This window comes from Oreochromis niloticus, linkage group LG7 (genome assembly GCF_001858045.2).
Source record: "Oreochromis niloticus isolate F11D_XX linkage group LG7, O_niloticus_UMD_NMBU, whole genome shotgun sequence".
Taxonomy (NCBI): domain Eukaryota; kingdom Metazoa; phylum Chordata; class Actinopteri; order Cichliformes; family Cichlidae; genus Oreochromis; species Oreochromis niloticus.
The window spans coordinates 29,302,753-29,328,040 of NC_031972.2; the positions used below are offsets into that span (position 1 = coordinate 29,302,753).

At 40.0% G+C, this 25,288-nt stretch overlaps 1 protein-coding gene across 14 annotated transcripts in view; it reads left to right on the forward strand.

The window, feature by feature from the left end:
• Positions 1-25,288, forward strand: part of vav2 (vav 2 guanine nucleotide exchange factor) — a 187,091-nt gene that overhangs the window by 49,286 nt on the left and 112,517 nt on the right. For all 14 annotated transcript variants that reach the window (XM_025908850.1, XM_025908853.1, XM_019361277.2 and 11 more), the window contains exon 2: positions 7,197-7,313. In XM_025908850.1, the coding sequence (XP_025764635.1) occupies positions 7,197-7,313 (117 nt within the window). The remainder of the gene's footprint in view (positions 1-7,196; positions 7,314-25,288) is intronic.

Genomic DNA, 25,288 nt, shown 5'->3' on the forward strand with positions numbered 1-25,288 from the left:
CAAGTATTCAGAATGCATTCATTCATTCATTTATTTTTTTATTTAACTTTCGTTTTGCAACCATTGCATGTCTGCAGCCCTGGAAACTCAGATGAATCATTGGCTCTTTTAATGTTCATCAAAGCAGACATTGATCACAAATAAGGAAGTCCCAAGAACACAGAGAGGAACTTTGCACTCGTGTTCATATTGATTTTTTTTGTTCCTTTTTTGCATGTTTAAAAGAGAATAGATACAACATGACAGCCTGACAGGAATGAGAGCTTAACTCACTGGCGTTGACACTGGTAAGACCTCATGATAATTTGTGGGGCATATGCTAAAGACTATTTGGTATTCAGTTTCCACATAACAGCTATGTAGTAGTCTGATAAAGCCAGCTAGCAATGTAATATCTTTGCAATTTGCTAAACTGGTAATTATGCTGAAAATTATGGGATTAAAAAATGGCTCAACACAACAAGCTGGAGATCACCTCAAAGTGACTTTACAAAATTAGATGAAAAAGCTGTTAAATTATATACCCAATATTAGCAGTCAATTAAAAATAATAGCATGCAAGTTTTCGAACTAAAGTAGAATATATCCGTTTTCTTTGTTACCTTTTATTTTGGGTAAATAACCATTAATATTAAAGATACCATTAACACCGGGTGTTTCCTGGTTTTTGGTTTCTTTCTATGTGTATGTTTCATCATTTTCAACTGGAACAGCCTCTCAGGTTGAATTTCAAACTCTGAAAGTCAGAACACATACAACAGGCCCAACTGCCAATCTTAGATGGCGGCTGTGAACATAAACAGTAGTAAAACTGTTAAACTTTTACTCTGTCGTGCATTTGTGATTTGCCAAACAGGCTTTTTGTAGATCATTGACCAGACTCTACTTGTGAATGTGCTGCAGCAGTGTTTTAATGTGCAAAAAAAAAAAAAAAAAAAGAGCATTGTTTTGTATTGCTAATGAGTGGCTCAAAATGTTTGGTATAAACAGCATGTGTAAATGAATACAGCGCTGAGAATTATGAGCATTATGTAACATGCATGTGCTTATGCTGCTTATACTAGGCTGAAACTATTAACTTTGTCTGACCCTTTTGGTTGTTTTTAGGTTATAGTCATAACCATCCATCATTTATTATTATTATCTACTAAATCTAGTAATATATGTCAAATATTTTACATGTAAATATTAATTTATCATTTCACAGCACTAGCAATCTGGTAAAAAATGTTTTGTGAATTTTTGAAGCTCTTTTTTCAAAGGCTTTCCCCTCACCTTGTTCCTTTGTTGGCTAGTGATTTAGGCTGAATGGGGTTATTACACAGCTGGTGTAATGGAGAGTTTATGTAGAGTTGAGCACTTGAATGAGGCATATTTGGAAAGACTGAGTGCTGATCACTACAAAGCATAGTCATTACCAAAAAGCATTTGCCTCCCTTGCTTGCATCATTAACAAAGTATTTGAGATCCATGATCACCTTTGCGTTTGGATTCATGCACGTGCCTCTTGGTAGGTGTGCAAATGCGTGTGTTTAGACAGCTTAGTCAGCCTTATGCTTTAGTCATCTGAGCTCCTTTTTGCTGCTCTCCCTCACCTGCTGATGGCTCTCTTCCTGCTGTTGTAAAGGTACAGAATGATTCACAGCCTCTAGTCACAACATGGGGCTCCCAGCTCCCAGACAGGCATCAGTCTCTTTCATTGACTGCAGTTCTGTGACTGACTGTCTGAGTATCTGATGATCTGATCTGACTCACCTCAGTATGCTGGTTATAAAGCCCTCTCCTCTCCTCTCACCATTTATTTCTCCTCCTCTTTGACTTGAATTGCTTCACGTGCTAATTATTACTCTTCTTCTGAAAGTGCATGTATTGGTAAAGGCATGCCTCCCCAGGGGTAACGGTTCTAAAATGTCCAACAGTGAAAAGTATACTCTAGTGAAATGAAAATATAATCCCTACCATGGGAAATAAGGTGAGCCAAAGGCACAATACTGTGTTTGCAACCTTATTTGCAAGCCATACCTAGTGCTTGTTATCGTGTCTGGACTCACACAAAATTGTTTATCTGAACAACCTACTGCATTGCGTTGTTTTTGAACGCACCCTGGACTTGTTAGATGTGCCTTGCTGCATACACTGCCAAGTTTATTAGAAGCAGTTTTTCTTTTTTTTTAAGTTCTTCATACACTTTTTTCTGTGTTTTAAAGTGTATTCTCTTCTTTGTTATATCATAATGGTTCTGTTAAAATACATTTAGATTTATATAACATTCTATTACTGTTGTTTTGGTTTCACTGATGTCACTGCCTTTGCTTAATGGGAACTGGTGCCAGACACAACTGGTGCCAGACACACAGTATCTTCTTTCTTTCTTTCTTTCTTTTTTTTTTAATGTTTTGTTTGGAAATTTGCATCTAATTTGTGAAGATTGTGAAGATTTGTGAAGCGATAGGGGCTAATTGATTCAGGAAACCGGTTCTGATCAGATCAATTTGGAAGCAGTTCCTCTAAATTCTCAGCCTTACATACAACCCCGTCTCTTTTTTATTATATCTTCCCCATGTGCTGTGATCTCTCTCGGTATGCCCCACCTCATTCCCCCTTTTCCCAGACACCAAAGAGCTACAGTTTTGGGGGAAAAAAAGCAAAAAACAAGTCACATTTCCCTGTTACTCCTCCTCTCTCCTTCCATATTCATTTGCACACTTTTCTGCATCCCATTTCTCTAATTTGATGTTGTGCGGTTCCAGGAGGAAGTTCTAATTTGTATCTTCTTAGATATGAGCATGTAGTGGGTGTGTGCAGATAAGGACCACCCTCCCACAGGAATTAATGCATTATTCTCTGTGTGATGTAGCGTGGTGATATGGTGGAAGGGCTTGTCAAGGATGTGATGGGTCTTTGTTACCTGACTTTTTCCTTTTTTTTTTTCCTGCTCTTCTCCTTCCTCTTGCCTTCTATCTCGGCACTCCTCCCTGCCTTCCTGACAAGTGTGCCTCTTTAAAGAGCTGTTTGCTGTTTGACTGAGAAGTCAAAATCTGAACACTGCTCCAGTGGTGCACACAAACCACCTTGTAAAAAGCCTCATCCCATCTCTCTCCCTCTCTTTTTCGAAAATCTTATTTAACTTTGCCATATCTGTTTTGCTTTTCACTTTCCGTTCCTCCTAGACTTTCACTTTCTAAACATGTGATTTAGTTGATATATTTCCACTGATGCCTGAATCTGATTATTACTGAACTTGCTTCTAGATTGAACACCTTTAGAAGCACGATTTTCAAACTAAAGTAAAGTAAGAGGAGTGCTGGGTTGACACCACGTTGCCTTCAGGTGGCAAAGACTCAAAGCAAACAATAAACACACTCGTGTGCTCAACAGAAATACACACAAGCTCATTTGTTTGTTCACAGTTGCATTTTTTTTTCCTGGTATGTGGGGGAGGTATTTATGCAAAATACCATGTCTCTATTTCCATCTTTTTTTTTCTCCATGTAAAAAGATTGTTTTGTAGGTTTGAAGGATTCTTAGACATCAGGTGCACGCAGCAGAACAAACACCGTAACAGCCATTGTTTTAGTCATACAGCCACACGTGGGAGTTAGCTTCTTTTTGTTTGTGAAGTTTTGGAAGTAGACTTCATAATCAGTGAATATGTATTTAATGAGTCTGTGCTGGAAAATAGAGACAGATGCTTATCATGGAGGCCCTAGAGCATAAAGGTAATGTTGTTTGGTAGTGGCTCCACGTTATAGTGGTTAATACAGTTGCCTGAGACACAAAAGATCCCTGGTTCGAGACAGTTAAAGTGACTGCTTACCTCCAGGCTTCCCTCACACAAGACACTTTCAGTTTCTAAAGCATTGCTTGTATTAGTTCTATTATTATTATATTTTGTTACATACTAGTCTGGTGGGAATAATGCCAACGTAAGGTCGCTTTTTCAACAAACTCAAGTCCCGAAGTTCTCTCCATGGTGTGAATGCCTGCCCAAGGTTTCACTCTCATTTCACTTTTGTTTTCTGTCTAACTCACATTCTTTGCCTCCTTTAACACCGAGTCTTTTGTTTGCTCAGAAGAGTTTTGACAGTTTCTCCGATTGTTGCGCCATTCAATATTTCGACTACATGGGGAAGGCTATCAGTGGCTAACAAAAGCACTGTCCTCCAGCCTTTCATCTGGTGGCAGACACACAGACAAACAGAACTGCATGGCTAGCGTGACACTTGTATTCAACCAGTGTGAATGCTGATGTTATTATTGTTATCATTATTCAACGACCAGTACCACTAGATTGTGCAGGCAACGTTAAAAATGATGAATTAAAGATTGCTTTGAGTTCATGTAACTTTGAATTCTCCTTAAATTAATAAAATATACATAGTTGGTGAATTTTAGTTAAAATTCATGTGTTTCTTTGTTATATGTGTCTCACTGCGAGATGCACTTGCAACCCTCTAAATAAAATTCAGGATTTTCTGTGCTTCGCCTTGAATTTGTTCCAGACACTGAGGTAATACTAGATAGATTGTGCTGAGGGCTACATCAGCTTAAGGGGATGACCATACTCTGTTTCTGTTCAAGTGCACCCACTCTTCCCTCTCTAGGAGAAAAAGTATATGTATTTTATTTATTTACTTTTTTATCATTATTTTTAGCTTAGATCATAGCAACTGTGCTTATTCCCACAGTGGTTTTCTTATCGCCAAATATACATTTGAATGTCAGACACATCTCCTGCCTGCTGATCCATATCTGTAGATTCTCTCTCTTTCTCTCGTTTGTAAACCACTCCAGCAAATGTTACCTTTTCATATCTGAATTGGGAAAATAAGCTTTTTTTCTTCACCCCGTTCACAGCACGTGTGGATCTGTAGACAGGATAACCTTGGTTGCTGAACTGTAAATGTCACTGTGGCTCACTAGCCAGTTGCATTTCTTTTCACAGGCCAGTGTGGCTCTCTTATGGGGGCACACCCATGACACCAGGAGTAAGCAGATGTGCACACATGAATGAGAATGAGTCAGCAGGGCTCTCACTGTTGACCAGGAGAGGCTGGCTGAAATATCATTAAATGCCAGAAATACCTGATAGATGAAAGATTATCAAAGAGGTAATAGCAAAAAACACGATGTGCTCTGCAAAAACAAACACCCCCCCATCCCTTCAGGGTGAAAACCAAGGCTGAAGAAGGTGATGTATCCCATGACCAGGCATAGCACCAGGACACACTATAGCTCATCAAGCTGCAGTAAGGCACAATGCACACCTCTCAATGCCTGGAAAATGGATAATAGTGCACCTGAAAACCCACTGGAGCTTATTGTTGCTGCCTTTGAAAGGATTCTAACATTAACTCGACATCAAGTGTGACTTGCAAGGTTTCTGGTTAATTCACTGGTTTTATGCAACAGCTATTACAAAGATGGAGTACGTTGTCAACGCTTTTACTAGAATCAAAGCAATCAAGTTTTTTTGTTTCATACATACTCGCTCATTCACGTCTCCTTTTGTGTGTTCTTTCTGCTTCCATGGCCATCAGTTTATATCGCTTGCATGCAGAAAATTGAAAGGGCATATCTAAGCAGCATCTGGATTTGCATGCTAGGTAATTTGTTCTTCACACAGAAAGATGGTAGATGGGAGGCGGTTATGCTTATTAATATTTCAATACTGCGGTTATTGGTCTGCGCCTCAGCCCTCAAGGTTTATCTGTGTGATGGCGTATTTTGGGGACTGAGACCATCAATATTCGTGGCAGGAGGGTATTATGCAGTTTATTATGAGCATCCTTTGCCTGCTGTAGGTTCCCAACCATTGCCCCCAAATGGGCCTTCAGTCTCAAGATCACTAACTTGTGATCTTGAAACAGTGTTCTGCAATTTTATTTTTTTTTTACTGCCAGTGTAAAAACAGAGTGTGCCTGACTGTCATGCATTAATTTAGACTGGCATACTGGCCAGGGTAGTTTAGCAGTCTGCAGGGTAGTTTCACGTGACAACATCTGTGGACCTTGCTTAAAGTGTGTAGTTTAGAGATGTTTTATGCATATACACTTTATATAACAGGTGGAGTATTAGGTTATAGGTTAACTCAAATGAACTTGGTTAGCAAAGGTGTATGAATCAACTGTATGGTCCATTGCCCATAGGTCACAGATAAAATACTAGAATTTCACTTGCCAGAAATGAAGCACGGTCTTCTTGACTGTACTGTTAGTAGCATTAATGGCATTAGAATATTATTATGATAAAAAAAAACCCACCAAAAACCACAAAGTGTGCAGTTTTGCAATAAAACAAAAGTGTTTAATTGGATCAATTTAAAAAAAAAAAAGGAAAATGGGAAAAAATTAAAAGGAAAGGAAAATGACCTTCCCAAGCACAGTTTTTATAGGCTGATGATGTGTTAGGGAATCTTGTTTGCTTGTGCTGTAAAGGCCATTGTGTTGAGATCAACTTTTAAATCCTACCTTTTTTTGTGGAGGGGGTGGTGTTTGTCTGTGTCTGTGAGGGGGGTCCTCCTTTTTATATAAAAAAGTGAACAGATTAAGAAGCTGAATGCTGTTTCCTAGCAATTCAGAGACAACATCATTGACTGCATGGACTCGTAAGACTGTGTCTCTACCTGTATATACGCTGAACATTGGAATATTCACATTTCTGTATAATTTGTAAGTTGTACATGACTTTTTAAAAGGCATTTCTGTGATTATTGTTGGACACTCTTGTGACCTTTCAGTATGAGGTAAATGTCTGGAGCCATCAGGTCGAGTGTACCTCGGAGCAGGTCTTTGCTGCTGGGCTTGTCCAAGGACACCTTGTCTCCTCTCTTTGCACTCCTAATCTCAGTCTGAGAAACAGCCCATTAAACTCAGGAGAAGCAATCATCAGTTTCATATTTGGTGCTGAAAACCGACACAAACAAATTGGGAAGGGATAAACTGGGGCAGCCTGGCCATCATTAACCAGGAAATTATCTATTTCCAAGAATGCTGTGGCACTGAATTATAATATTACACTGACAACATGTTTCCAAGGAAAACATACTCCTTGTTTAGTCATGTTGATAAACACCTAAATGAGTCCAAGATGTGTGTTTTTTTTTTTTTTTTGTGTGTGTGTGGTTTTTTTTTTTGCTTTTATATTGTTTTGTGAATTTATAATTAAATTATTTCCTTTTTTTCCTCTGGTCTTAGTTCCTGTGTTTGAAGAACATCCGGACATTTCTGAAGGTGTGTCACGACAAGTTTGGGCTCCGTAACAGTGAACTCTTTGACCCTTTCGACCTCTTTGATGTCAGAGACTTTGGCAAGGTGAGTTAAACGTTACAAAACGTGGATGCATGTTCAGCTGTTTAGTCTCCAAAATGTCCTTTGACATTGCACAGGACAGAAACAGTGCTGCCCACTTTAACAGCGCTGGCTACTTGGAGACATGATGTTGCTTGTGTTTCTGATAATATCAATCAGGCTACAACACATTCAAGTTGTGGCATTTTTCTGATTAGATCTTGTTCTACAGGCTGGAGTTTTATGAGTCTGGACTTTTTTCAGCTTTGCAATGTGGAATTTGCTGTGTTTATCACATGATACTCGTTTTTTTTCTGTTGTTACTAATGCTTGTTGGGAACGTATGAATACTCATTTTGCCCTCAATACAATGTGAAAAGCATGTGTAGGAGACATGTGCATTATAGCACAGCGTGCCTGTAAGGCTTGCATGAGTTTAAAGGTAGTTCAAAGTCAAACTGGTCAGCTGGTTACATTAACTGTCATTGTGGAGCTGAGAGCTCAGCTGAGCATTTGGTGTAACACCTCAGGGTCAGCAATCTCATCTCGTGCCACTAAGTGACGAGAGTTAAGTGCAATACTCTTTCCTAACATTCTGCAATCTGTGTCTACAGTAAGGTGGGATATGTGTGTTGGCTAAACAGTGAAGATTTCTGACTCACTTGTGCATAGTATCAGCTGATGAAGAGCTTAATGAACATTTGATTTATGGAATATTCAAGTGGACTTTTAAAAAAATGGATTTAGTGGTTAACCAGAGACCCTCAGAGGACTTTCCTAAATGTTATCTTGGGCAGACTGCAAAGCTACATGTTGGCTCCTTGTACCTGGCTTGACAGCGAGACATCCAGGAAGGAAAAACACTCGAGGTGGTTTAACATCAAATCAGGATTTCTTTGAAGATGATCTTAGCACTTCTACCAATTTGTTGATCCAGAAAACTCAGGAGGGGATTATATTTTTCCACCAGAACTGGGAATGCCTTAGGATGCACCCAGCTGTTGTACATATCTGGGGAAAAACACTTCTGGTTACTTTCTTTCATCTGGTCCTGAAAAAGTTTATCATCAAATCGGCCGGTTTAACTCCAGGTTTATATATCATTAAAAATATCAACATACAGTGTGTCTGTTGTATAACAAGACAATCATGCCATGATTAACATATCGTGTTGGTTTCAGCCGCTGAAGATGTAATAGCTTTGACTGCACTGTGTGTGGCTACAGAGCGAGCCATGCATGATGTTCATAAATTAGATGGTGGCAGCTCATGCCATTGTGCCAAGACTTATGTGGTATGTGTTTATGTGATGTTAATACTGTAGCCTTTCAGCTGATTGAAAAAGCTGCATTTATACTAAAGCCTTGAGAATATTCTGTAGAGGTGATGTATGAATAAACTATATTACATCATTTTTGAATGATGACAATGAGGAATGTTATCTACTCACTAATCTGTTAAATTCTAGATCTTAAACACTTTCGCTCATCCTGCCGTGGGCTGAAAAATATTGGCCCAATGAAAGAAGAGGAAAAAAGGGACGAAAGGAAAGTTAAAGGAGACAAGGACTCATTTGGCAGTTTGTAGATAAACCACAAGACGATGTCTGAGAGTCAATGAGCTTTCAGTGAATGGTATTAAAATCCAACGGCAGTCAGAATCAATCACATAGGCCCTCCATATGTCAATTTAGAAATTGCTTTTGTATGGTCTCAGTGGTGGCAGGCTTGTCTCACCATTGATTTTCCATTAAGGGCCAAACATCACATTATAATATATTGAATTGAGCAGATCCCAACTAATGTGACATACATTTAAATAGTGAGCATGCCTCATAAACGGAAGATAAAGGGGGACGTTTTATTCATGCAGTTTATATGAGCTATCCTCTTTTGTTACCTTGACCAAAAAAATGTCATTGTGTCCACGTCTGATACAGAACAATGGGACATTATGAATTAGGTCCTAAATATGTGAATAGGATACAGTGAATACATCTCGTTCTTCCCTTCTTTCTGTACTAGTTTTGGTTGAAAATGCTTGGGATCAGAGTAACAAACAGGGCATTCTGCTAAGATACAGCCCTAATGGTTGGTTGGAACTACAGTGAAAGCTATAATTTAAGAGTGGAATTAAACCAGATGGGTTTGGGGAGAGGGTTTTTTTTGGTGGCAGAGCTTCTATAAACATTAATCAGCCCCCATCCACCTTTCATACCTCCACATTTGCTGCCAGGGGACCCAGAGTTCATCTCCCTTGGCCTCTGGTCACCATCTCTTCCTCTAATGATGGCTTTCTGCAGGTCACAGGCAGAGAGATTCAAGGCCAAAAGAGCCCAATGCTATTACAAAGTAATTGTGCCTCCAAAACCTCCCTGCTACGCTTTCCAGCGGGGCTGGTATTGAAACAGATGAAGCAAATAACCAACTCGATGCTTTCTACCGACTTTTATTTTTTTATAATCAAACTAATTTCATCCCAAAATCAATCAATCAAAGCTTTATTCGTCACATGCAGGTTGCCCTGCAGTGAAATGGGACCCCCCCCGACCTTACACATACAACACAGACATTACATGGGGATACCGGTCGGAGATTGGTAGCATTAGAGAAAAACATTGAAATGTACATTACAATGGGAAAGTACAAGAGGAAAAAAACACCTTCGGCCACATCCAACTTCGGCTTATGCGCGCTTGTTTTGTGAAGCCCTTGTATGGTTTCATGCACATATCGCCACACTTTGATTCTTTGCGCTCTAACCCATCCCCCATCATTAGAAATTCATTATGACATCATTAAACCAATGAAATACAGCTTATTACAGTAGACCCCAGAGAACGCTTTTATTTAAACACCTCCCTCCATCCGAACCCAGCCGCCTCGTTTCCTTTCTCCCAACCTATTTTAATTAGCCACCAAAGGAACATTGCTGTCATTTAAATGAACATGGTAATCAGTTTATTTGGCTGTTGCCATGATTAGCATAATTAGCCTGCACCTGTTAACCATCTATCAACAGTTTGGTAATTTTCCATGTGTGACTGGAGAGCAGTGGAGGAAGGAAGCTTTCTGACAGATTTGCTGTCTTCATTAAAGGAAATGGCGTCATTTATTTGAGATGCAGCCAGAGTTGCTTGGATCCATTTCTAGCTTGAAATAGCCTTGGAGCCATGACTGAGGGACTTGTGAAGTGTAAAGCTATAAAAGTAATGCTAGGTGACTTGACAGTGAAGTGTCAAGGTGAATTTCATTTGTAGGCTGCATTTGAATGGAAAGTGGATGTTCAGTATGTCACGGTCCCCCATTTGTGACCTAGTGTTTTGAGTTTTGTTGTGGTTTCATACCATTGCATTAAGAAGACGATTTAAGTTCAAGCTTTGTATGAATTAGCGCTGACTTGAGTTCTTTTTAGTGTCTCTGAGTTTATCTATATTTCTTGTTCATGGTGTCTTGTTTGAAATTAGGGTCTTTTCATGTCTTTGTTTCATCTCTGTGTCTTGTCCTCAGCATCTCCTGTGGAAGTCAGTCTTGTCTCCATGTTTATTTACCTTTGTTTCCCCAGTTGTCTTTGTCTGTCTCTCTGGTTTCTCAGTGTCCCTCTCTCTCCCACTCCTGTCCCCAACTCTCTAGCTCTTTCTCTTGTCTCTAGCTCGCTGGGTCTCTCAGTCTTTCAGCTTTGTTATGTTTCTCGTACTTCCTGTTTTATTCTGATAGTCACTTGTCCATCATTGTGTGCTGCATCATGTTTCGTTTTCCTTTCCCTGTCTCGTCAATAAGATTATACCCAGCCGTGTTCCCCAGGTGTTTCCCCTCTGCCCTGATTCCCTGTGTCTATTCATTAGCTGCATTTCCCTCTGTTCCTCGTTGCGATCTCTCTCAGTGCTGTGTGGGCGTTCTGTTCAGTGGTTTTCGTTAATGTGCTCTGGTACCTGCCAGTTCTGTGTATTCTTGGAAGTTTAGCAATAAAGCTCCAGTGATTCCAGCCCTGTAGCTGTGTTCTGCCTTTTGGGTCCACAAGCCTGCCTGCCACACAGTGAGACATGACACAATGTGAGTTTGTGTTTATATGAATCACGTATCACTTTGCAGAGGTTATTCAGATGACAGCAAGCACATTTTTCAGTGTGCTAACAGTAACTCTGTGCTCATTTTCCACCTCAGTTAAATTATCCACTTTAGAACTTTGGAAAAGTATTTGTGCTTGAAATTTGCTTGAATTTAATGTGCTTTAGATTAAATCCTACATTTCATAGTAGGATATCACCAATATTTGGACAGCATCACAGCCTATAGCCTAATCTAATGTCAAATACACAATACAAACCCTGAAACAGATGGAGAGCAGTAATGTGAAGGAATCCCAGCACAAACACGCACCAGTCTCCCCATTTCATTTGTACCAACTGCTCCTTTTTCCAGCAGCCTTTCTTTTCCCTCTCACTTCTCCCATCCATCTCTTTCCCTTCCTCACTGTCCTCTTTTCCCACTCATTCATCTCACACCACTTTCACTGTGAGTGTGTTGTGATAAGACTTAGCTAGCTGCAGGCGAGCCACAATTGTGTCGGGACGCCGTGATTGCCATTGGTCGGCGGTGTTTGATTACCCTGTCTGCTGCCCTGAAATCTTTGCACACTGAACTCTGCTCCTTTCATTTCCTTTCTGCGCTCTGTGGCTGAAAATAGCTAGTTGCTTAGCATCCACGCCCAGTGCTACTAACATCTGGAACGTGCCTCAACCACTGCTGGCCACTTGCCTGAATGCTATTTACTGAAGTATGTTTTAACCTCACTTACACACCCTTGTGCTCATTTGTAGCCAGTTTGTGAATATGTCATACATACAGTATAAAATATACATTCTAACCCTAAGAGCTCTTTGCAATTCTTTTCATTGTATTAGCAGGCTTCCTGCATTTCATGTACTCGATGCATTATTTTGTTATGATAAGTTAAACTACTCAGAAATTGCCTAGCGTATGAAATTCTTTGGCTTCATTTCTAGTAGATTTGAGTAAAAGAAATCATAGCTAAGACTTGATTTGTTGCTTAATGTCACTAACATTACAACTAATTTGCATGAAGGAAAGTTATTGTGCATTTGGAGAATTCATAAAATGTGTTTGCTCTGACATCATAGGTGTTTTATTTATTTAAATTTTTACCAAAGCTGGAGTTACAAAGAGGTTCCTGAGGTTAATTATCCCCTGAAAGCTTGTGTTTGTGTTTAGCAATGGAAATTATATAAGGCTCAATTCTCCACTTAGTGTGCAAGCTTCCATGCTTGGTGCATTATTGGTATTGATTCACTAAACTGCAAAATGCGTTGTGATCTGTGCCTGTCAGGCTCAGGCCGGAGAGAGTGTAGTAAGTGATAGAGGGAGGTTTGAGGGTCAAGTAGCCAATGTTGGCAACTCGGGTGAATGCGTCAACTTCCATTACTGACCCCATCCTCAGCAACAGTCCTTTACCTGTCAGGGACTAAGTGGATTTTCAAAGCTAAGATTCTCAGTTACCTCATCCTTGTGGAGGAGATAAGGTTTTGTGTGTTTCTTGCAAAATATATGCTTACGTATGTTTGTTGCTGCAACTGGGCTAGTTTCGAGGCACTGCAGTCACTTGTGCTTATAGTTTAATGATAAAGTTGATCTCGAAGACACTGTGGGGGGGGGGAAGCTCCCTGTTATCAACATGTAAGAGTTTTGTTTTTTAAAATTATTCTGTAGTTTCCTGGCATTCTTTAGCATTTAACTTCCAGTTACAATCACAAAAAAGTACCTCAATATTGTATATTGGCTAAAATTGAGTATCAAACAGGGGGGTTTTGGTAATATGCTGCCTTAACTGTTTGTAGGAACTATGGGGAAATCTTCACCTTGAAGTTTTTATGCAATATTTAATCACATAAAAGAAAGATAATTTATGCTGACATTAGATTATTACTACCTACATGTAATGCATCAGTATCATAATAGAGATATTTCAGCATTAGTAGGATGCGTTGTGTTATTTCTGCTTTTACTTGATCTAAATTCCTCATCTACCACAGCCTATCCACCAACAAAATATCCCTTGATCCGGGATTACCCCTACTGCTCCCAGAAGAAAGAATCTATCCCTATAACCTTCAGTGAAAACACTCCCTCCTGCCTCAGCAGACAGGTTTGTGGCTGCTCTTTCCATCTCTGTGCTCTCCCTCTTCACCGACTGTCCATCAAGACCCCCCAACTGCAAGTTTTTACATAAACCTTCCTAGATAAAATGAATAATTCATTGTAAATGCCACGGTGCTGATGATATTTCTCCTAACATTAATTATAAATGAAAACTTCCTCCCTCTTCATGTGTTTAGACCCCCTTCTGTCTCTCCTTCCCGTGCCACACTCCCACAGCCTCATTACTTCTGCAGCTCGTTATTGCGACACCCGCCAGAACAGGTGGTTCAGCGGAGGGGTGTAACGATTCTGAGGCTAGGACCAAAAACATCCACAGGAAAGTACCATACTGAGTAATGATGTGGAGCTGTTGATGTCTACTTAATTTATTAGTCAATAACAAAGTTAGCACCAGGTAGTTATGAAAAAACTCTGTCACGAATTCATGTTGAATTCACATTATCGATATCTCGCTCTTCAACAGTGACAACGATGCTTACTTTAAACTGCGATGCAAAATATTTTTTTGTTTTATTTGATGAAATTCTGTTGTTGCATTCACAAAGAAAGAAAGAAAATCTTAAGGCTATTCAAATGTTGAAACTGAAGAAGCAATACCTTTCTGCATCTGGCGATATCTCACGTAGCTTAAGTGTTTTGTCTTTGTTCCTTTCTTCCTCTGCAATTTATTTTGCTGCTATTCTTCCTCTGACAGCATTGAGTAGGAGTGTCATTTAAACCACACGCTAAGGGAGAAGAAAAAAAAGCAAAGTGATGGGCTGTTTTAAAACCGTTTATTGAACTTTTAAAGCCCGGTTTAGTGTGAATCCCACTGTGGAAATAATTGGCCTCTTTTGTTTTGGGTGGCAGTGAATGTTACTGTACGCTGCTAGAAAAACACTGACAGGGAAAAAGAAAAGATCTGATTTGGTTCAAGCTTCGTGTTCAGCCTGGCCCTTTTGAAGATTCTCAGCTCACTGTTTTGCGTTGCTCAGTACCCAAAAGGCTGCTGATGTGTGATCACAAGTCTCTCTCGCGTTCGAACTGTGAGTCATTGGTCACTGGAGGGTGTGTCCTTGTTGCGAGAGTGGTGTCTTGGAGCACAGCACGACTAAACTAAGGGGATAAATAGGAAGGGACCCCACAGAGCAAGGCTGCCTGAATTCATCGCAGCCGGTGTGAGCTCTCATTATTTCCCCTCCCCCAATTTTTCCACCCCTGAGGCTTCAGAAGCACAGCTGTGATGGACAGGTATTTCCTCTGAGGTATAGTCACTGGAATGAAAAAAAGACGTCACCAAAACTGGTGTCTGTCCTATTTTTTTCCCCCCTTCATTACAGCGATTACTTACAAATGGCACTAAAATACAAACCCACTGAGCTCATAAATCATATTTATTTGAAACTGGATTTCAATATACACTTTCCATTATGTAATTGTGACATACTTGCTCTCAAATTGATGATAATTTCCCAAACCTTCAGTGTTATGGCATAAACACTGACTCAGCACCTTATTATTTCAGGAGACATTTGGCACTCAGAATGTCAAGGTAGATTTAGAGAAGCAGGAGAAATAAGCTACTTTTTAAAAAGCCCATTAGGGTTAACAAATGGCAATGTGTGTCAGAGAAAAGGATTCATTTGTTTGTTAACAAGGTGGGCTCACTAGGAAAACTGCAAATACTCTTTCTCTGCACTTCCAACACCAGTATTAAGTAGTATAAAGGGACAGAGGCACCAATAAAAGGAAAAGCTTTTCCAGTTAGTTGCATCCTACCAGCGTTAATGGACCCCGTGTTTACTGACGCACAGTAAAAGTCGGTCATTAGGGTTCGGCTCAGGGTCTAATAGTGAAGATCTCAGCTATATAAACATCTAATATTTCAAATTAAATGATTTTAAATGAGAATTATAATTTCAAGTACATACTATACACAAACTGAAAAGATGTAGCTTCACTGACTCTTCTTACGAAAAGCAGTTTCGCTTAACTGTGCATTGTCCCACATGTCACATAGAAATCGAAGATCAGATTTATTACTTTGATAGTAAAAATGAAGATTTAATTCAGAGAATATTTTTATGACAGTATGATCTAGTTTTGTTTTACAAGTTTTATGCAAATGTTATTGGCTATTTTTATATGTAAGAGCAGAGACAATGCTTAGGTTGCACTCTATTGATTAGATATCAGCTTTCCTTTAGTATCATTGAAGAGTAACCCTCAGGGATTCTGCAGTCACTCCAGCCTCTGGGGACAAATGTATAAATCAGTAGAATCTCAGACCAGAAAGAAAATTATACTCAGAACTCAAGTCCTCTGCACTATTTAATTTAGAGCACTTTAAATTTGGGCTTATCACTTGCTTTGCCAAAAAGAAAAGTCACTGTGTCAGACATGCATGACTGTACAAGTGGAAAAAACCACTTCACTCAGTTGGAACGTTAACAGTGCTGTCTATGGAAGCCATTAAATTTGTCATTGCCTTTTATACGGTCCAGTTCATCAACAGGAACACAAAGTGCTGAATGACACACACACACATACACACTAGTGTGTGTAGGTGGACACTGAAACCCGCACATTTGTGCACAAACATGCGCACACAGATTGAAGCTCAGGGCCATAAAGTCTCTGCTGGAGCCTGTGCTCTCTGATTTCCCCTTATCAAAGGGTTGTAAAATGGAAATTAGCCTGAGTGGATGACATAGTTTCTCATTACCTGCGGCATGTATTATAGAAAGTCACAGCAACACATTTAAGTGTGATAGCGACAGCCTGATATTGGCAAGATGCTCAAGCCCACTTACCTTTTACTGATCCCATTAATACACCACCTTCCTCCTGTTCTACCACATTTCTCTGCCAGATTCTGCAGCATATGGTCAAGATGGTCTTTCTTTTTTTTTCTTTCCCAGATTCTAGTGTTCCTGCTTCCCTCTCCCCCACCCGTGTCTCACCTCTAATCCATGTAGGTCAAAATAATTGTGTTTTTACCTGTGGGTGTACCTTGTGTTCAGCATGGCACATGGTAATTTGATATGGTTGATAAAAAGCTAGCAGCCAGGATCCTTATTGTGTGCTGCTGGGTAGCTTGCCAGGTGTTATAAATGCCCCCTGCAGCGACCACTAAACTGATTCCCTCCTCTGTGCTTCTGTTCATTCATTTCTCTGCGGGGGCATCGTTGTAGGTAGCAAAGATGCACAGACCTTATGTGGCTTGTTCGGTGGACTGCATGATGTGCTAGTAAAGCTAAAAGTTTGCTTTCTTAAGGGAACATGGAGTGGCTCAGGAACAAAAATAATTGGCTTGATTGGATGACTAAAGACTGTTCTTACAAAATCTAAATGTTCATTACATGAAAATATTTTTTATGGCAAAATGTGCAGCTTGTCTTTTTTTTCTGCAAAAGTCTCGAGCCATCACTACATCTTTTTTTTATATTTTGCTTCCAGAAAGATTTTGTTGTAATTTTTTAACGTGCTCTTGAGCAATAGTTCTCCAGGCTTTCTGAAGGTCTTTTAAAGCTTTTCTTTGGATGTCAGACGTTGGATGAGGCTTTTTCCACTTATTTTTAGTCCATTCCTTGTACCTGACCATTTTCAGAGGAATGTGTTTTTTGTTTGTTAAACCACTTAACACTGACCTCTGAAGCCTTAAGCATAATAAATCTATCAAACTCAAAGGACCAATGTTGTGTATACACATAACAGAAAACTTAGCAAAGAACATAGTATTTTTAGGCACTTTGTTACTAGCAGCCTGTCACAAGAACAGATAATTTATTTGCATTTCTTTAGCTGAATCTATGAGAAATGCCAATAATAAGACAATTTGAAAGGAATAAAATAGTGGTTGATTCCCAAATTCCCACTAGATAAGTGGAGGCCAAAAAAAGTGGCAGGTTAAAAAACTTTCCAGTAGATGAACAGTGTGTGAAAGTTTTCAAATTAATATTCCACAAATGTCTTAGAGTTCACAGCAGTTTGCATTTAGAAATGTCAAAGTAGGCTCATGAAAGGCCAGAGTCTCTAAAGCAATGAAACAAAAGACTAAAATTAGTCAAGTCAAATATTCCCATTGCAAACATTTTCTTTAGAAATATTAGTAATGAGGAATTTTATTAAATGCTACCTTATGTGTCACACTTGAAGAAAAGATGAATTCATCCTGGAATCTAAGCCCATTTCTGACATTTACTTCCATATCTGATGTAGTGAGACACTCCTGAACATAATTCTTAGCTTCTTTTGGATTTGAGCGTGTATGCACATCTACACGCCTTTCCCCCATGCTGTGCCCCGTCTGCCTTGGCTGCAATTACCAGCAGAGAAAGTGCCCATATAGCTACCTGCTCATCATCCCAGAGCCAGGGCCCAGCCCTGGACAAAGCACATACAGCAGCTCCTGCCAGAGACTGCATTATGGAGATTAGGGTGAAAGCTTGACAAAGGGGAAGGAGACGGGCTCGATGTGAGCAGTAAGTTCAGAGAATGGATATTAGTTTGCTTCTGGATGCTCCCGTAAGGCTCAAGCTCAAGGAGAAGTAGGGAGAAAAGCAGAAGGATTAGGATAGGGGAGGGGGAGAAAAAGGCAGAAATTGAGTGAGGGACAGAAACAGACTAATCCTGTCAAACATGTCAGTCACTGACTTCAGAGTTGCAGTTTTATTTTTATGATTTCACCTTAAACAGTAATTTGGGATTTTATTCAAAATTCTTGGCGCTTTTACTGGAAGCTCAGAAAAAAAGATTGTGTTTTAAATGATATAAATATTTTTCAGAATTTCCTTTTGAGCGGGGGTTTCTCCAGGCTTCTGTGAGCTTGATGAGACAAGTCATCTGACTACGCAAGGTTCAGACGGACAGACAGAGTGATGACGTGAGAGGACACCCGCAGAGAACGGAGGGTCGCAGACTTGGCGCAGGCAGGCATAGAGACGAAAATGCTGGCAGACAGAGGTCAAGTGTTTGAGAAAATAATGTCTGAAAAACTCCAGAGTTTTAGGTATGCATTTAAAGAGATGATGAAGATGGATTCTAGAATGTAAAAGAAAAAAGACTTGAAATGAAGAGTGACATTGCTATCATTCCTGTTGTGGTTGGAGTTTATTCACTCAGCTGGCTACCTTAGTGCCCTTTGTGATAAAGGAGAGTGGTTTCAGTGGTGGGAAGATAGAAAGCTAATGGCCGGACTGGACCTGTGTCAGCCTTAATGGTAAAAATCAATAATCCCCTTAGTTTTTACCTTGAGAGGTCTGGAGCCTGAGCTGGTGTGGTTGTGGCTTTCTGTATGTTCTCATTTTCTTCATGCACTGCATAAAACAGTTTTTCCTGTATACGTTTGACTCGTTTTATAACTGGGGCCAGGCCAGATATATTTCCAAACGCTTAAAATCCTAACATTATTTTCCCCATACTTTTATTAAATAGTAAGCCCAATGATTTTACACCACAAAGCATGTTTGCTGGCTCATCACAATTTTACTGTTTGCTTCCTCAAGCCACCAGTGTCCTGAATGCTAAAAAAAACCCACCCCAAAAACCTGAAAACCACGAGACTATGAAAATAGGTGGTTGCAACTGAAGTTTGGATGGACTTTAAGGCAAGACCCTCCAAAAATAACTCCAAGTAGCCCCTGCAGATATTAGTTTGCAGTCACACCTTCTGTGGGGTATAAAAAAATTCCAGCCAGAGTTGTTCATGTAGTCCAATTTCCTTAGATGGAGAAGCATTTGGTTGGTAAGTTCAGCACAGTGGGATTTGCACTATGCAGCCAAAGGTGCCAAGCTGTGCGCAATATTAAAGGTCAAAGTGAAATTGCCGACTGCCCACACCTGCAGCACGGCTCAATATGGACACCAGAGTGTTTTTAGAAGGCCAACACACTCTCTCACGTACACACACACACTGGAGACTTTGTTAGCTCGCTGGCACAGTCAGACTTCCCGGTACAGCATGTTTCCACCCTGACTAAAACAGTGTGGTCGTTGTGTGTGTGGTTGCAGCATTGTGTGGACACATGCATGCAGTTAATAGTCACACTGGATTGTATTCATCGCAGAGAGATGGTTGTAGACAATCCTCGCAGTCTGGAAAAAAAAAGAAAAACGAGTTCATGTTCTGAAACTGGAGTGACTCCCTATTTTGCAGCTTTGGACTGTAGCTGGAATAAAATAAATAAAATGCGTTGGAACTCTTTTAAATGTAGGTTGTACTGAGAAACCACAAACACGATCCAAGCATTCAGAGCCTTTTGTGAAAAGAAAAGGAAACAACCCTACTAAATCTTGCACTGTTAGTGGGCACATTATAAAGCAACTAAAGAAATTACAGAGGCTCCCTAAAGCCAAGTCTCTGCCACTCACATGTTCTTTTTTCTAGAAAGGGAACAAGTAGCAATGCTGCACTGTTCTGTTGGCAGTTTAATATATCACCTCCTCCTTCTGGCTTTTCCAGTATTGGTTCTGTTGTTTTCAAAAGGGTTTCTGAGCTCATTCGGTGCTGCACTGAGGGATACTTAACAGCATCTGAAAAGGCCGGATCATTCTTTCTTTTTTTTTTTCTTTTTTTTATTGTAGGTTCAGCCGTGCTCCCAGAAATGGAAAATCATTCTAGTGCAGAAAAGTCTGATGGACCATAGAGAGTTGTTTCCTTTTTCCCCCTCAGTGTGAAAGTTGCGGCATTGATCTCGCTCCCCAGGCGTCCGCACTGCACAAGTTGTAGCCAGAGCAGAGGCAGAGGGGTGACGCTATGGCTCATAAGCACAGGGGCACACACAGACTTGGAAAGCACAGTGCAACAGAAACAGACACGCTGTACGCACATTAAGTAGCTGGATTTAATTTGGTTGCAGTGATATCTTCTCATATGGATACATGCAGGAAGGAATTCATCCATTCACTCTCTGACTCACTGCTTTTGACAAGATTTAATTTGACTCAAGTGACTCAGCTGTTGCGAGCATGATGTCTATAGCCTCAAGTGTGTGTTAGTGTGTGAATAACAAGGAAAGGTCTCTTTGTATATTGTTAACGCTGGAGAATAGTGAGCTTGTAGGAACACTAACTAGGAGTTGAAGAATTTACCATTTGACACCATGTGGCAGTTTGCAAGAGGAAGCTGAAACAAAGGGAGGAGGAATTAACCCTTACACTATAAGCAGACTAAAATTACTTGAGAGGACATTTGAATATTGACAGGAAGTTCTTTAAAATCCACTTTTATTATTATTATTTTTCACAAAATGCAAGTCATTGTGCCTATATATTCAGTACAGTTACACAGCAGTAATTCCTCTTTCCACTGCTTTGGCCTAAACTGGAATATGTCAAATGGAATGAGTTCAGGATGAAGTGCTGTGGAATTTTGAAAAGATATTCATTGACCTGGGGCATCCTGCTGGTTTTGGGAGTACTATGACTTTTCCTCTTCTCACCCAGTGAGTTATCTCTTTTTCTGACATTCATGTTCACTGGTTAGTACAGTTTAATAAGTCAACATCATTATCATCACCATTGTGCACTCCTTTGCTTCTTTGGCACCTATAATATGAATGATGTTTCCCCTCAGTCTTAGCTATTAGATAGGTTTGCCATTTAAGATTTTCTGTGCTTTAGCATGTTAACATTAACACCAGGAAACACTAGCAAAGCCGTCCAAAGCTGCTAACAACTTCAATGAGCCTCAGTAAACCTCCTACTACTGACCTCAGCTCATTCCGCCTTGAAATGAATACCACACATTTCCTTTGGGCAAAAACGGCACCATTTAGAAATGGACCACTTTTGGAGAATCTTTTAATTACTGAGGACTTGTATGAAAGCTAATACTCATCTGCCACTAAGCTGGAAGTAGAAGAAATTCCCTACTGTTTGAAAGTTATCCGTCTAACTCAAACCTGAACCCTTCCAACATTTTTTTTTATGTTCAATAAAATAACCAAGAGAAAAGGAGAAAAGTTAATCTATTCAAAGACTCATATCAGAGTTGCTATGTGAACTATTTTCATTTGTCTTGAACAACAGCGCAGATTCCTTTGTGATGCTCAGCACTTTGATTTAAAATGCAGTGATATTTCACCTTATATGCTGCGGCACTGTAGGGGAAAATAATGAGTTTTATGTAGCTCTGAGAAATGAAGAGCTTTTAGGTGTTTCAAAGTCCCGACTTCTTGTTTTTGAGTATTGTGCTGTGGCGCTATCTCTCCTTTTATTTCTTGTTTCTTTTACATAACTTCTTTCACTCCTGGCCCCCCCCACCGCGCTATAATGTGCTCTGCTCTGCTGAAAGTAGTTGAGTGAGAATTTATTCATAAAGTTTAGAGTTTTGAGATAAGAATGGGCATGCATTACGGCATGCATTAGTAGCCCTTGTATAGCTAGAGATTGCTGCAAAGACATTTTGCATGTGTTTGCAGGGGGCCGACCTGGGTCAGTTAAGCTAAGAAAATCTGCATATTGAGGTAGGGTAGGAGCTGGCCCTTGTCCAGAGGTCAGGACCCACTGCAGCTATGTCCATGTGGAAAGCTGTATGTTAGAAGAAGCTCACACTGGTGTCTCAGCATCCCGCTGAATGACCTCGACACACTTTCTGATCGTCCTGTATACCAGGTTTGCTGAATTAGCCTGAATGTCTTCCAGCTGCTTTTATTTCTTATTTAAATGTCTGTAACGTGAAGATGAAGTTACCATCTCCTAAGGATGATACAATCATTACACCGTTTAGGGCGAAGGCTTAATACTTTTGTTGTTACAAAAGTTGGAACAGTCATATACGCACTCTCCAAACCCAGTGGCTTAAAAAGTAATCTTCAAACCTTTGTAGTGCACAAACCTTAATATTGTGAAAGTTCTAGTCGGGTATCCTTGGCCTTTCTGTTTTGTTGTCCTGCTGACAGACTGAGGAGTTGCTGTTGTGGCTCTCTGGAGACTTTCTTGTGGTCGGGCTGACTCGAACTCCACCTTTCTTGTTTGCAGCTGGTGTGGTCATCCTTTTTGTGCTCTGGAGATGCACTCTGAGCTGGAAAGTCAATCTAACCAGAACCTGCAGCAGGTGGCTGTAGAGCAGAATAATAGCTACCATCTGCTCTCTAAGAACAACTGGCCTCTAAAGACAGTGGACTTGGAGTGCACAGTATCTTTTCAGAGGAATACCTTTTAAAACAACCTTTAGACTATTTACTCTTGTCACATTGTATACTTTTCATATTTATTTTTTCCACATTAATGTAATACAGTGTTCAGTTTTCTTTTAGTTTAAGTTCTGCTGTATCCTGTATGTAAATTAACAGGAAGTTCTACATTTTAAAATGTTTTTCCCAGACAAAACAGTTATTCAAATGAGCAACGTTATATTAATAACGTAGTTGATGTTGCAAATTCTCCTATGGTACAGTAAGTTCAGATTAGTAATAATGCTTCACATTTTTACATCTTCTGCCACAAAAATCACCCAAATCTGAAAATGAGGCCCATGTAGAAGGTATATATATTGGTAATAGTGGTAAGCTTAAATGTCCCTATCAGTCAGCCCAAGTGTTTTGTAATTATGATAAGTATTTCGGCAGTGGGAAATGGATTAGTAACATTTGCATGCTGATATGCTGCACAGGCATGATGTTAATAATGTCAGTGGCTATCAAGTGTGTCAGAGTGATTGCTAGGAGCAGTTCTGTCTCACTGAGGATGTTGGATGCTGAAGACAGCAGTGACACGGACTTCGCTGACAGTGACGAGAAACAAAGAGACAGCGCACATCTCAAAACGCTGCAGATTCACATTAACACTTTTTTCTGTTTTTCTTCTTCATCTTCGCCTTTTTACTTCTTTATCCCTCATTTTCCCCGGGCCCTTGACCTTAATAGAAGCTTCTTTCTTTTGTGACTGGGAGATATATAATCCAATAAGCACAGCACCCTGCCCGTGGGTGGGACTGTGACAGGCGCACAAGTGTGCAAAACCTTACAAAAACTCATACAAACAGATGCTTGTGCAAACAGGAGTGTGCGCATTGGCTCATCAAGCTGACCTCTGAGCGCTTTTTTAGCACTGTGTGTACATGTCATCTCGTGTGAAAGTGCTGCGCAAGAGGAAAGCTCTGCGGGGAGAGGAGATGTTGTGGTGAAACTTATTTACAGTTCTCTGGACTTTTCACTTGAGCGAGGGACGGAAGAGGATGTTGCCTTTTCCTCATCTGCTCATTCTTCCTGCCAACAAAGGAATGCTTTCTGTTTGTGTAACCCCTGGCCTCTGATGTTCTGAATTTGCCCCCGCTTGGTCAAGAAAATTCTTAACCTTAAAGAGCCCTGTACCATCTTCCCATTTAAAGGCCAATCATTTCTCACAGCTTGTCTGGCTCTTCTTGAATCCTATGGGCTTTGATAAAGTTCCCCATCTGTGGGCTGTGTGGCCTGTGTGTTGTGTTTAGACTAACTACACTGGCGACAGGGTACCGACTGCACTCTACCTGCTATGCTTATTAGCCTAATTCACATTAGACAGTTGTAGGTATTTTATTGTTTCTTCGATCGTTGTACTTTTAATATGTTTGCCTGAGATGGGTCTCTCTTGTAATGTGACTGCCTATATAAATAAAGATTACATGAAATAAAATAGTTGGATTAAAAATGTATCTAAAAATCTGGTATTTGAAACATCTGTCATTTTTCAAAAAACTTTATAAAAAGCTTTTTTAAAGCATTAAAAAAGGGGTTTATAGGAAACCATCTTAGCATGTGTGCAAGCTTCATTATAATGTATCTGAATGGTCTAACAGAACTGCATTAGACACAAATGCCATCCACCTCCAGCTTGTCCTATCTGTATAAATTATGTACATCTAGATGCAGGCAGAGAGTAACGGGGAGATGCAACAGGAAAATAAATGAGATGATACAAGGCCAAAGGAGAGCCAAAGAAACTAAAAAAGAAGCCACCTCCCCTCATTCTTTCTGACTGAGATACATGTGTTTTTCCTTAGATGCACAAAAACTCGCACCCACAGATAAGGCCTCCAGTGGGTTGTTTTTGACACAAATGAATTCAAAATCAACAAAAGCATTGGGTTGTTTTCTAAGGATCCTGGTTGAGGAGGTGGCAGATAGGTTTTTGTCTTCCTCTTACTGACAACATCTTTTCTTTTGTAAATAGGAGCTGGCAGATTCTAGAAACATGCCTCACAAAGCAGCCTTCTCTGATATTGTTATATAAAGCAAAAACAGACAATATGGCAGGGCGTTTTGTAACTGATTAGTTCGTTTTATTATTGGTATTCATGGGTTCATAAAAGTAAAGTTCATAAAGTAATACTGATGAGTATGAGTACTAGCCATAAAGTCTAAATCTATTGTGCTCTGAAGCACTACAAACTATAAAAGAAAATGCTGCATCAGACATCATTATTAAAGCTACCAACCATCAGCAGAGAGTGTGAAACAAGGCGTGACCAAAGATATCTCATTGCTGCAGTAATCATCAAATGTATTATTAAAACCTGCCCTGCCTAATTTCAACTAATCTGGCCTGAATTGGCCAGGTACACTTGGGAATTGATTTGTTGAGCCTGGGAGCTGTCCCATAAATTGCAATGTTAATGGTGGGGCTGAACGGGCCTCCATGCCTGATAAAGGCAGATTTAGAGGAGATATTTAGCATGGAATCATTTATCAGGGTCTGACAGATAGGCACTAAGACTCCCATCCCCCCCAAAAAAGACACACACACACACGCATAAAATGGTCCAGGTCCTTGATCTGTGGTGACACAACTTTATCTGTCTACAGCAGATTAACTCGACTGTCTTTGTTGTGAAATTAAACAAAAAATGAAAAAGAGAAAGTA